Consider the following 14929-nt stretch of genomic DNA (forward strand, 5'->3'; position numbering starts at 1 on the left):
TAATCGATTAATATAATAATTATTACAACTGTTAATCGACTAATCGTCGATCATTTCACCAATTAATATTCTAACAATAAACTCAACTACTGTTTTCTCACTGCTGTCATTTTTGCTGTGTTTATTTCGTTATTGAGAGGAAAGCATACAGCATATATTTACATATTCATCTGAACGCTGCTCTCAGCAGTGTCTGATTCAGTTGTGTTTGCACTCCAAATCGCAGTGTGTTTACTTTAATCTGCATCTAGGAGGGATGAATTACAATTTTACACTACAGCGCCACACTGGTCAAGCCACGTTACTGCAGGCCTTTACATTAGGTCATATTAGATCAGATCAGGTCATATCATATCAGAAACAACTATTTGACAATAAAAATATTTGTCGACACATTTTTATTGTCGACGTTCTCGACGATGTTCTTAATGTTTAAAAGACAAAATATAAATTTTAGTTTTTCCGGTTGTCGTTTACTAAATATATTACTAAAAATATATATTTTGTCCAAAGACGAGAACTATGACTACAGGTGGCCGCACATGTAGTCATAGTTTTTGCCTTTGGACAAAAATTAATATTAACAATATTTTCATGATATTTTGCAGGCCAAAAAAGGTAAATTATATGTTGATCAACATAGCAAATGTACATAACCAACTTGGACCAATTACGAAAACCAAACGGGGAAATCTTTAGCAAAATTCCTGTTTGTGTGAATTCTTATTAAAATGATTAAAATGACAGAAAAACTTGTAAAATTACGCAAGCTCTATCAACCATGGTCACAGAGTTAGAAATCCACCACACTACAGCTATTAAGAGAATTCTGGATCTACTTGGCCAAAAACTGAAACCACTTTTTAATAAATATTTATTATTTTATTAAATAATATAAAATAGTTTTGTAAGACTTTTGAACTTGTAATATATATAGTTAAACAATAAAACTTAAAGAAAATATTAAATTTAATTATAAATTTAATTATCCAAATGTATAGTCCTACAAAGCTATTATTGTCATAGCGTGAGGTGTAGCATATATTTTTGGCCACTTTTCTCTTTCAGAACAAAAACTAAAATGCCGTTACTGGCCGTCAATTTTTGGCTGTCGAAATTTCAGCGCATCCCTGATTGTAAGCAACACTTTCACAAAATTTTGCTGACAAAAAAATGATTATTGATAATAGTGTAGCTCAAATAAAACTTACTTTCAAAACAAGTGGCACGCGTTAAGTATTAGTTAACTCCTGTGTACTTCGGTTCAAAAAGGTAGGGTAGGGTAAAAAAAACTACAAAAATCATCCAACATCGCTGTTTTACCTTTTTTTGTAAAGGCTGTTTGACTTTCTTCGCACATTTGCTTTGTAAACACTGGGTTGGTACTTTCGTCTTCACCGTGAGGGACATTTCCAAAGTGACTATTTAATGAGCTAAGTTGTGGACGCTGAGCTAGTGCGAAATGAGCATTTGTGGTTAAAGAGTTTATACATTTTAATATATTTTTTTAATTTGTATTTTTTTTTTAAATGACGATTGTTTGCTAGATAAGACCCTTATTCCTCAGCTGGGATAGTGTAGAGCCCATTTGAAGCTCCATTGAAACTGCAATTTGGACCTTCAACCCCCATTGAAGCCCACTTTATGGAGAACAATCCTGGAATGTTTTCTTCAAAAACCTTAACTTCTTTTTGACTGAAGAAAGAAAGACATGAACACCTTATCAGGAAATTTTAATTCTGGACTGAACTTAGGAAATCTATGTTGGGAAATCTTTTGCCTGATCTTGTTCATTCCTATTAAAATAAATGGGTTTTGCCCGTAAACAACAGTAAATGTAACCACACATTTACTGTAAAAAAAAAAACAAAAAAAAAAAAAACACTGGCTCCATCAATTATGGCCATATGTTGAGCATTCTGCCACACTACAGCTGTTGTCACGCTTTGACAGTAACATTTAAACATAACAAATCAATATTAAGAACTAAGTGACGCAATCAGAACCCAGAGTCTACGCTCTGAGACTCAAAGTACATCCTGTCCTGTCGTCGCCGACTGCGAAAGCATGTACGTTGTGGGCAAACATCATTCCAACAACTCCCCGCAGGGCAGCACTTCGGATAACTCCATTCGGACATGTTAGGATGCTGCACGACTCCTTTGAAACACAGCATTCAGGCGAAATGACAGAATCGTCCTTGCAGCATCCAGAAGACTGAGGTGAGTTATACGGCAGACGCACCTGCATTAGTCAGGGCCGCGGAGTGCCAAGATTACTGTCACGCCTTGAGGTGATAAAGAAAATGTCTTGGACTTAATGTCCGCAAAGGTCATTAAGAGCCGACCAGCAGACTCACTGCCCTCCGAGCTCATATCTCAAGGTCTGCGTCCACAACACCGCCGTCTGTAAAGACGTTTGGAGGAAATGAACGGCAATGCATCTGGTGGCATCAAAAAGATAGCAATTACAGCAAGTTTTAAATCTAATGATCTTTAAATAAAGACGAGAAATGGTTGTACAACTGAAAAAGGGGATGAATTTATGGGTCACCAAACTGAACACTGCTTTTTGAGCCCATTTACAATGTTCACAACCTCCAGCGAGAGCCTCAAATGGCGTACGTTTTACAATCCCCGATGTGAGGTCTGGAACACAGTGGTTTCTTTTGAAATGCTTTAAAAAGGGCTTCTTTTTACATTTACTGCACAAGTACCTTGGCAACGTTGCAAGGAGAGAGATTGAGATAGGGAGAGAGACAGAGAGACTGAGAGAGAGAGAGAGACCAGCCTTGAGCAGAGCCTCTGTCGCAAGGTGACATGGCGGTTTGGTAGCAGATGTGGGCGGATGAATCTTCTTTCCCATCTGCCTCCCCAATAGATCTCAGAAACGGTAGAGAAAACTGGCGAGGGCGAACGCTTCCAAAAACAACAATGACTTGCTTGTACAGCCCAGAAATCGAGGCTTGGAACAAACCGCACAAACCAAAAGATGAGATTCGATGAGAAACGGCTGAATAAAAAGGAATCATTCATTTAATTTGCAAAAGGTCCACAGAGAAGCTACACACGGCACATTTTAATTTATTAAATGTAGTGGTTGGTGTTTAAGAAATTAAGGATGCATGAAAATGTGTGACCCTGGACCACAAAACCAATCATAATCTGAAATGTTGAATGTTGAATAAAAAGCTTTTCATTGATGTATGGTTTGCTAGAATATGACAATATTTGGCCGATATACAACTATTTAAAAATCTGGAATCTGAGGATGAAAAAAAATCAAAACGCTGAGAAAATCATTGTCCAAGTGAAGTTCTTAGCAATGCATACGAATCTAGTAAAAATTAAGTTTTAATATATTTACGGTAGGAAATTTACAAAATATCTTCATGGAACATGATCTTTACTTAATATCCTAATGATTTTTTTTTGGCAAGCTGAGTTGAAAGAAAAACTGCCGATATCGACTCAGTGATACATTCTCTTTAAACATTCATATAAAAATACATATTCAACTCATTTATGAGCTACTAAAGTTAGGGTAGTCCTATATCATTCATGTTATCAAATATGGGACCTGACTATGTGGAAAAACGAATTGCTTAGCCTATGGAAATCTTGCCCCTATTGTACGTAACAAGACGCATTTTATTCCAGCTCTGTTTTGCAAACATATGGAGTTCCTGTATTTATGCTTTGAAAAATGCAAACATCCGCTAAATCTGGCAACCTTCAACATCATCTAAATTACATAACTAGCCATGCCCTCAATTCCCACTAAGGAGTTAAATCACGTGTTATGTATATTACTAATATATAAACTACTAGTCAAAAGTTTTTGAACAGTAAGATTTTTAATGTTTTTAAAAAAAGTCTCTTCTGCTCACCAAGCCATTTATTTGATTTTGACGTACAGCAAAAACAATCAATTTTGAAATATTTTACTATTCAAAAGGACTGTTTGCAATTTGAATATATTTTAAATTTTAATTTATTCCTGTGATTTCAAAGCTGATTTTTTTGCATCATTACTCCAGTCTTTAGTCACATGATCCTTCAGAAATCCTTCTAATATTTTGATTTGCTGCTCAAAAAACATTTTATTATTATTATGTTGAAAACAGCCGAGTAGAATTTTTTCAGGTTTCTTTGATGAATAGAAAGTTCAGAAGAACAGCATTTTTCTTGTAACATTATAAATGTCTTTATCATCACTTTTGATCAATTTAAAGCATCCTTGTTAAATAAAAGTATTCATTAAGTATGATTAATGCTGATCTTTGGATCTTTCTATTCATCAAAGAATACTGAAAAAATTTACTCGACTGTTTTAAATATTACTAATAATAATAATACTACTACATGTTCTTGAACAGCAAATCAGCATATTTGAATGATTTCTGAAAGATCATGCGACACTGAAGACTGGACTAATGATGCTGAAAATGTTGCTTTGCTCACAGGAATAAATTACATTTTAAAATATATTCAAATAGAAAGCAGTTATTTTAAACAGTAAAAATATTTCAGAATATTGCTGTATTTTGGATTAAATAAATGCAGGCTTGGTGAGCAGAAGAGCAGAGAAAACGTTAAAAATCAAACTGTTCAAAAACTTTTGACTGGTAATGTACTAAACCATTTTTGCAGGTGTAAGAACATTTAGGAAGACAACATTTGTGCCATAATGGACGCCTCGCAAGCAAGCAGCCCTGCAGATAAATAGTTAAAAAGCACAATAATCACACCGTTCACGGATATTTGGTAGTAAGTGATAAGTGATATTCAACGTGCTACTCAAACCCATGTAATCACTACTCCATGTTGTGTGCAAAAATCAACTGAGCAGAACCAAAGAACACAGAATAAGAAAAAAAAAATCAGCCAGTTCCAGGTGGTCAGATGACACACAGAGCCCGAGAGCCAATACCACTTAACCAAATTGGAATCCATTCTTCTGAAATGGGTGCTGATAACCACTTGAAAGCCGCCAGGGTTTCACATCTCCAGCTTGTGGCACCCTGTCAAAAACACAGGCCGCCTCTGCTTCGTGAAAAAGAGAGGCGGCTGAAACACTTCACCTAGAGCTCCCGGCCGAGACTAAATTAAAGCTTGCGATGGATTCGTGCTGCCAAACCTCAGGCAGGAAAACGCAAGGGGAGCGAATGTTGATCATGTTAAAATTTGGTGGGGGGGAAAAATTCTGGACGGATGATCTTATTCACTTGATGTGTTAGCACTGACATATAAAGGGGGAAAAAAAACTGCAAAACAAATGGACCTGCTACAGCTTTGCTACCAAGGCAATCTGTTCTTTTTATGTCCGCATGTATATACATACACTTGCTCTCACTGTGAAAAGAGATCTGAATAAAATGAGAGATGGTAATTTTTCCAGTATTTTGTGAGAGTGGATGAGGCTAAGTGGGCCAAAGTCTGCAAACTCAATGGAAATGAAATTACCTTAACAGGTTCACTCAGTATCTGCTCATAAAAATAAATAATAAATAAATATTTCTGTAGAAAAATGTTAAAAAGTAAAATAGATAATATATTTTGAAACTTTTTATTATTTATTTAAATATTTAACAATTAAAATAAATAAAATATTAATATATATTAATGTGATTTTTGCACAAAAACTTTACCATACGTGTAGAATAAGGTTCCTTGAAAGCAGTTCACCTCAAAGGAGGAGCCCTCAAAATGGCAACAAACATAAAACACAGAAAAGCACTCTGATGAACTAGACGGTGGCGTACCTTCCTCTGGTTCCTCTTCCTCTGTGGGAGACTGCAGGCGGCCACGTGCTCCTGCTGCACATTCTGTATGTTTCTGCAGGCTGACCACTTCATACATGGCATCTCCTTGGCTGCCCTTCCCTGTGCCCTACAAACATATAGAGCAAACACACACTGTAAACAAAGCAGCATGTCAAAGCCATAGAGATGCATTACAAATACTGTGCAGGTACATCATCAGGGTCACAGTATGCAAAAAAAAAACAAAAAAAAACAAAACATCTATTTCTACTTTTATGCATGCATGTATGTTTTTTTTTAACGCTGTATCAGCAACAATGGTTACTGTATATTCATGGCAACATTAACAGTATCATTTCAATACATCAATCACAATAATATAAACATTTTTAAGAAGCAATTACTATACAAAAACACAAATAACAACAATAGAAATGATTTTAAAAAGGCCTTTTACACCCAAAATGCACTGTACTGTAATGTATATATATATATATATATTATAAATAACTATAGAAATTAATATTTATAATATATAATATTATTTTTTTTATTTTCTGAATGCAATGTGTTACAGATTTGCATGTGAAGAGATTAATTAACAAATTGATATAAATATATAAATAAATGTATACACACAATAAATAGCACCAAATTTTTTTTAGAAGTCATACTTATGTGAATATTACATACATATGTTTTTTATATATTTATAATTATATTTCATTAATGTAATGCATTACAGATGTGTGCATTGATTTAATTCAAACTATAGAATTTCATTTACAAATATTAATATAATTAATCATTATTGTAAATGAAGTAATATATAAATAAATAGTTGTTATCTACATTTTCTAAATGTAATGTGTCCAACTTGTAAAAGAAAAAGAAAAAACAATATATATTAAAAATTCCAAAAAAGATAGAAATCTAATTATAGAAATCATATTTATGTAAATATTACGTTGGTAAATAGTTAAATTAATTAATTAAATGTATGCACACAAAAATCTATAGCCCATTCCATTTATAAAATATAAATATGAAATTTAAAATAAAAATAATTATTAATATAATTATTTATAATAAAAAATATTATATTAGTTGATATTTACATTTTCTGAATGTAATGTTACCAAATTATAAATATAAATATATAAATATATATTCTTAATTCTAACTATAAAATATACAACATAATATAGAACGAAATTAATCATTATGTACATATTAAAATATTATACAATTGTTTATATTTATACGATATATAAACATACACACACATATCCAATAAATCATTTAATAATACTAAATATACAAATATTAAATTAAATTAATAGCAAATATTAGTATTTTATAAATGCATGAATGTGTAATAGATATCAATATATACAAAACGATAATTAATACATATATATTTGTGAAACTTATATGCATTACTATATTCAGTAATTTAACGTGTCATAGATTTGTAAAAATAAAATTAATTTTATATACACAATAAATATTACTTTAATATAATTACAGAAATAATTATATAAATATATTATATTTGATAGATTTGTACACACAACAACAGCAACAACAACTATTACATATATATTTGTTATTTTTTATTATTTATGAATTTTATAAATATTAATACATTAGCTTGTACAAAGAAACGCATTAAGAAATATTAAATATTTATATGCATCACTATATATGCAATAAATATTACTTAAATATAAATAACTACGTAGAGAACAATAGCTATGTAAATATTATGTAAATAAAGAAATATAACAAAGGTCACATGGGGTGAATAAAGTACAGAATTCTCCTTTTTAGACAAACTGCTCAAAGTCTGCAGCAAGAGAGTCGCATTCAAAGTTAGCTTCACCTTCGCCACCGCTTGAGGGGAAACGACAAATACATAATTACACGCACGGGAGGAAATGAAAACAAGTGGTGATAGAAAAACAGCCCTTTGATGCGTTCGGCGGAGATTACACCTGTACCGCTGCGCTTCCACTAACTCTTACAAACATTTCTATTGACACCGCTCCCCTCGTGCCATGTGGCTCTTATGTAAACCGCCGTTTCCATTTTTAATTGCAAAGTGGAACTGTACTACAGGCGAAGAATGATGTTTACAGCCAGAATAATTACACGCTAATTCCTCGCACCTAATGAGCAGCGTAAACAAATACGAAATAATAAAATAACGTGGCGAATGGGCCTGGCCTATCGCTAACGCCATAATATTATCTTTTAATTAGCTTTTAACTACAGCCCAGGCATTCTTTCTCTCCGCGATAAGATAACTACGGAGGCAATCAGGCAGAGATGCAGGCTGCAAGCTCTAATTACTTGAGCATGATAATGAGCGCCGGGCCTCTTATTAAGCTACGAATTATACAAAGCCTCCATTTGCCGCTTCACAGCTTCCAGGAGTTACTGCTCCCATTCACCCTTCACAAAAGCTCACTTCCTTCCTCAAGGTTTGTTCTCCAATCTGTGCAGCCGCTACATCGCTGTCTATAACTGTTCATAGGCAGTTCACAGGCTTAGTGAGAAATGGGTGAATCTCACGAAGCCTGTCGAGAAGGTTTCTAGGTCGATATGCAACAATAAGAAATTCGATTGTAAAAGCCTATCAAATTTACCTGTTTGAGTTTGAGGTAAAACGTTTCAGAGAAGGCCTTCCTGCTGAAATACCAGAACCTCTCGTTAGCCGGATAGACCCGAACTAGCGCCTCCATGAGGAACCGGACGGGTTCTACGACTTCGGTTACAACCAGGTCCACTGCCACCGTCATGTACACCTGCTTGTCTGGAGGAGAAAGAAAGATCACGGTTTAGTGCTCAATGCTAAGGATTTTTTCAGGCCAGTGGTTTAAATCAGTACATTTATAATTTTATCATTGTTTTTGGCCTATATTTTCTTGTATTCTGATTTTTAAAAAAAAGCTTATTGACACCACAATTTTAGATACCAGTTACATTTTACAATTCTCCATTACATTTTCAATACCACGGCAAATAACTACTAGCCTAACAAATAAGTTCAGCGATTATTAAAGACAAGTGGAAAGTCAGTGAATAAGAACAAATGAACAAATTACAAGCAACAGCGCACAAGTAAATGGAACAAAGATGACAGTGATTTATGTTTTTAGGTTTGTGTATGGAAGCCAGTTTCTGCCACTTGATAACAAATAAAAAAGGTAATTGTGATTAACAATTCTGACTTTTTTTCTCACTATTGTGAGTTTACATCTTGCAATTCTGACTTTTTTTGTCAGAATTGTGTTACAAAATTACAATTAAATTTTTTAAATCACAGAATTGCATGTTACAAACTAGCAATTCTGAATTTTTTCCTCATAATTGTGATACAAACTTGCAATTCTGACTTTTTTATATATCAGAACTGTTACAAACTTGCAATTCTGTCTTTTTAAATCTCAGAATTGCGTTACAAACTTGCAACTTTTACTTTATCAGAATTGCGTTACGAATGTTGATTCTGACTTTTTAAATCTCAGAACTGTTATAAACTTGCAATTCTGACTTTTTTTTATATCAGAACTGTTATAAACTTGCAATTCTGACTTTTTTGTCAGAATTGTGTTACAAAATTACAATAAAAAATTTTAAATCACAGAATTGCATGTTACAAACTTGCAATTCTGACTTTTTTTCCTCATAATTGTGTTACAAACTTGCAATTCTGACTTTTTTCCTCATAATTGTGATACAAACTTGCAATTCTGACTTTTTTCCTCATAATTGTGATACAAACTTGCAATTCTGACTTTTTTTTCCTCATAATTGTGTTACAAACTTGCAATTCTGACTTTTTTCCTCATAATTGTGTTACAAACTTGCAATTCTGACTTTTTTATATATCAGAACTGTTACAAACTTGCAATTCTGTCTTTTTAAATCTCAGAATTGCGTTACAAACTTGCAACTTTTACTTTATCAGAATTGCGTTACGAATGTTGATTCTGACTTTTTAAATCTCAGAACTGTTATAAACTTGCAATTCTGACTTTTTTTTATATCAGAACTGTTATAAACTTGCAATTCTGACTTTTTTGTCAGAATTGTGTTACAAAATTACAATAAAAAATTTTAAATCACAGAATTGCATGTTACAAACTTGCAATTCTGACTTTTTTTCCTCATAATTGTGTTACAAACTTGCAATTCTGACTTTTTTCCTCATAATTGTGATACAAACTTGCAATTCTGACTTTTTTCCTCATAATTGTGATACAAACTTGCAATTCTGACTTTTTTTTCCTCATAATTGTGTTACAAACTTGCAATTCTGACTTTTTTCCTCATAATTGTGTTACAAACTTGCAATTCTGACTTTTTTATATATCAGAACTGTTACAAACTTGCAATTCTGTCTTTTTAAATCTCAGAATTGCGTTACAAACTTGCAACTTTTACTTTATCAGAATTGCGTTACGAATGTTGATTCTGACTTTTTAAATCTCAGAACTGTTATAAACTTGCAATTCTGACTTTTTTTTATATCAGAACTGTTATAAACTTGCAATTCTGACTTTTTTGTCAGAATTGTGTTACAAAATTACAATAAAAAATTTTAAATCACAGAATTGCATGTTACAAACTTGCAATTCTGACTTTTTTTCCTCATAATTGTGTTACAAACTTGCAATTCTGACTTTTTTCCTCATAATTGTGATACAAACTTGCAATTCTGACTTTTTTCCTCATAATTGTGATACAAACTTGCAATTCTGACTTTTTTTTCCTCATAATTGTGTTACAAACTTGCAATTCTGACTTTTTTTCCTCATAATTGTGTTACAAACTTGCAATTCTGACTTTTTTCCTCATAATTGTGATACAAACTTGCAATTCTGACTTTTTTCCTCATAATTGTGATACAAACTTGCAATTCTGACTTTTTTTTCCTCATAATTGTGTTACAAACTTGCAATTCTGACTTTTTTTCCTCATAATTGTGTTACAAACTTGCAATTCTGACTTTTTTTCCTCATAATTGTGTTACAAACTTGCAATTCTGACTTTTTTCCTCATAATTGTGATACAAACTTGCAATTCTGACTTTTTTCCTCATAATTGTGATACAAACTTGCAATTCTGACTTTTTTTTCCTCATAATTGTGTTACAAACTTGCAATTCTGACTTTTTTTCCTCATAATTGTGTTACAAACTTGCAATTCTGACTTTTTTCCTCATAATTGTGATACAAACTTGCAATTCTGACTTTTTTCCTCATAATTGTGATACAAACTTGCAATTCTGACTTTTTTCCTCATAATTGTGATACAAACTTGCAATTCTGACTTTTTTTTCCTCATAATTGTGTTACAAACTTGCAATTCTGACTTTTTTTCCTCATAATTGTGTTACAAACTTGCAATTCTGACTTTTTTCCTCATAATTGTGATACAAACTTGCAATTCTGACTTTTTTCCTCATAATTGTGATAAAAACTTGCAATTCTGACTTTTTTTTCCTCATAATTGTGTTACAAACTAGCAATTCTGAATTTTTTCCTCATAATTGTGATACAAACTTGCAATTCTGACTTTTTTATATATCAGAACTGTTACAAACTTGCAATTCTGTCTTTTTAAATCTCAGAATTGCGTTACAAACTTGCAACTTTTACTTTATCAGAATTGCGTTACGAATGTTGATTCTGACTTTTTAAATCTCAGAACTGTTATAAACTTGCAATTCTGACTTTTTTTTATATCAGAACTGTTATAAACTTGCAATTCTGACTTTTTTGTCAGAATTGTGTTACAAAATTACAATAAAAAATTTTAAATCACAGAATTGCATGTTACAAACTTCCAATTCTGACTTTTTTTCCTCATAATTGTGTTACAAACTTGCAATTCTGACTTTTTTCCTCATAATTGTGATACAAACTTGCAATTCTGACTTTTTTCCTCATAATTGTGATACAAACTTGCAATTCTGACTTTTTTTTCCTCATAATTGTGTTACAAACTTGCAATTCTGACTTTTTTCCTCATAATTGTGTTACAAACTTGCAATTCTGACTTTTTTCCCTCATAATTGTGTTACAAACTTGCAATTCTGACTTTTTTTCCTCATAATTGTGATACAAACTTGCAATTCTGACTTTTTAATATCAAAACTGTTATAAACTTGCAATTCTGACTTTCCCTTGCAGTTTTTACTTTTTTACTAATTTAATTAAACTTCTGTTGTTTTTAATTATATCATTTTTATATATTTTTTAAAATAAATTATTCAAAATTAATTATTCAAAATTCACTTAATATTTCATTGACAAGACCGCCTGAAAACTGGTGACAAGAAAACATTGATTTTGAAACGCAAACAAAAAAAAACAATCCCCTGAAAATATGTGAAAATGCGTTATTCATTGACAAATCCTAATTTTTACATTTTATATAATTTATGGTATAATAAATATTTTAATTGAATAACGTCCGACGTTTATATAAATGTTGTGTTTTACATTTTTATATATATATATATATATATATATATATATACCGATGACAAGAAAACATTGATTAAAAAAAATTAAATCCCCTCACAATATTTAAATTGTGTTATTCATTGACAAATCATATTCCTTAATTTTATGTAATTTATTGTATAATCAAAATGTACAAATTTAGTTAAATTTATTTATATTTATTTTTTTTAAGTATTATTCAAAATTCAGTTAATATTTGACTCACAAGGCTGCCTATAAAACCTACGAAAAGGAAATATTGATTTTGAAACAAACAAACAAACAAAAACAAAAAAACAAAAGCCCTAAATGTAAGGAAGTCAGATTGGTCCAATTTGGAACAGATAGCAGTAATGGTCTCTTTATTTAATGACTCAAATGACTAGAGTACCAGTAATCCTAATCATAGTCTGTGTATTGTTGATTTGGTATGAGGCCAAACTGTAAGCAGTGCATCTCGTAACTGCAGCTTTAAATGTTCTGTTGTGAAATTATATGGAGTTTACTTTGAAATTTAATTCCAGTCTGGTAGATTCAGATAACCACCTCGGTTTAAACAGTGTTTAATTCAGCGACCTGAACGAACTGAGTTTTTCATTTCAAGTCTACACTTTATTACACTCACAGTAAAACATTTCACAGACCTCTGCGTGGTTGTGTGTCTGTTTGGACGTCTCAGTCGGGCCCACCACAGATCTTCTATTATTTACCTCCCCATCTTCCTCACTGCCATCTTTTCTGACCTGACACTATCGTAATTGGAATCTATTTTCAGCGTTTCCGTCATAAATCTGCAACTGTTGCCGTCTTTGTTTCCTGTTAATTGAAATAATACAACCCCTTTTTATGGTTTGGACTGCTTTGTGATTTGTTTCTCTTAGCAGTCTGCTTTTTTAATAATTGTAGGGCTCACCTGAGAGAGAATATCATGAGATCAGTTCTCAGAATGTGACATCTTGCTACAGTTGACTTGAGAAATAACCTGAGCTGATTTAAGTCTTCGTTCAGTGTAAAAGTCATGAAATGTGACACTGAATTTGAAAAACAGTATGCAATGGGAAATAATGTAGGCAGGACTTGTTTTTTTCTGCTTGTACTTGACTAGAATGTGAAAAGTGGGTTTATGATATTACTGGTTAATATTTTCTCCACCCAAATGTCTTTAACTGCAGGACTTGACAATAAGGACTGCCGATTGCTGCGTCTCTGGCAACGTGCAAGCCCGCATTGAGTTCTCTTTCACATCTTGCGCTTTAACAGACAAATACAGCTTGCCAGTTTGAACATTTAAGTGATTTTAAAGCATTCAAGCGCAAGAAGATGTGAAAAACAACTCAATTGTTATTACTAACAACTAATTGTGTTGTGTGTATAGCGCTTTTATAGAGAGCCGCTTCTCAGGCAGCGTGCAGGCCTCGAATTGAGTTTCAATACGGACAAATGCATACAAAAGTATGTCAAAATACCCGTCTCGGCATGTATCCTCAAACACTCAGTTATGTATTAAGTAGTGGTGGGCCGTTATCGGCGTTAACATGCTGCATTAATGTGAGACTCTAATCGGGCGATAAAAAAAATATCGACATTAATCTATTCTTAAAGTTGGGTTGGGAGCTGGGTCTATACTATGCAAGCTATGATGACTTTCACCTTGATATTTTAGCGCAGATGTATACCTAGCCGAATTGCACTGTAGGGGCCGAGAACGAGTCTTCGAACCTGTGTGTATGCCTACTGTGAAATTACCACATCAAACAAGACGTGCTAACATGGATGCAGCTATGAAGTCGCTGGGTTTGCTTCAGGGCAGGTGCGTTGCTAGACCCTTTTTACTGGGGCACGTGCGTGAGTTATAATTGACTTTGATAAACTATATGCAACAACTGAATTGACGCTTCTAAAAGCAACGCAGTTAATCGAAGACTATACACGTAGATATCCATGCCCACGCGTGTCTGTGTATTTAACTGCAACGCGCACGTCGCGCAGCCTTTTATGCAGAAGTACATGCAGTGCAGGAATAGTTGGTTACACAAGTTTGTATAGTTAAACTGCTTGACAACTGCATTTACAACACAACTGTGATGCATTTTGGAAACAGGAGATGAGTCCCTGGTCTAATGCGCCACCTGGCTTGAGAAACCTGTTCTCAAAGATTTACTTTTAGTCATTATTTGGGTAGCACACATATTCTGAATGCCTTCGGCAGAATTCAAATTAGCCATTTTAATCTAGATTAATTCCAAGATTACAGTGAGATTAATCTAGATTAAAAAAATGTATCTATGCCCACCACTAGTATTAAGTGAACATAAACGGATATATATTTAAAAAAGAAAAATTTAAGATTAAGATTTGTCAATGATTAACACATTTGAAATATTGAGAATATTTTTGTTTTGTTATGTTTTAAAATCAATGTTTTCTTGTCCTCAGTTTTAAAGGCAGCCTTGTGAATAATTCAATTTGAATAACTTATTAAAATTATCTAAAATATGAATTATGCCAAATTAAACTGACTTTTTAAAATTAAATGTACATTTTAATTATACATAAATTACATTAAAATTGAATATTAGAATTTGTCCATGAATATCATTTTAAATATTTTGAGATTTTTTTTTAGTGAATTAAATTTGAATAATTT

The 14929-nt window shown here is 32.5% G+C and overlaps 2 protein-coding genes across 2 annotated transcripts in view; one reads left to right on the top strand and one right to left on the bottom strand.

Annotated features, from left to right (window-relative positions):
- The window catches only part of LOC141338067 (rab GTPase-activating protein 1-like), a 41964-nt gene that overhangs the window by 6652 nt on the left and 20383 nt on the right, over positions 1-14929 (bottom strand). Inside the window, exons 10-11 of the mRNA XM_073843635.1 lie at positions 8416-8582; positions 5765-5891 (exon numbers count right to left, since the gene is read on the bottom strand). Coding sequence (XP_073699736.1) covers positions 5765-5891; positions 8416-8582 — 294 coding nt within the window. The remainder of the gene's footprint in view (positions 1-5764; positions 5892-8415; positions 8583-14929) is intronic.
- The window catches only part of fam163ab (family with sequence similarity 163 member Ab), a 59858-nt gene that overhangs the window by 6538 nt on the left and 38391 nt on the right, over positions 1-14929 (top strand). The window lies entirely within an intron of this gene.

This window comes from Garra rufa, chromosome 7, assembly GCF_049309525.1.
Source record: "Garra rufa chromosome 7, GarRuf1.0, whole genome shotgun sequence".
Taxonomy (NCBI): domain Eukaryota; kingdom Metazoa; phylum Chordata; class Actinopteri; order Cypriniformes; family Cyprinidae; genus Garra; species Garra rufa.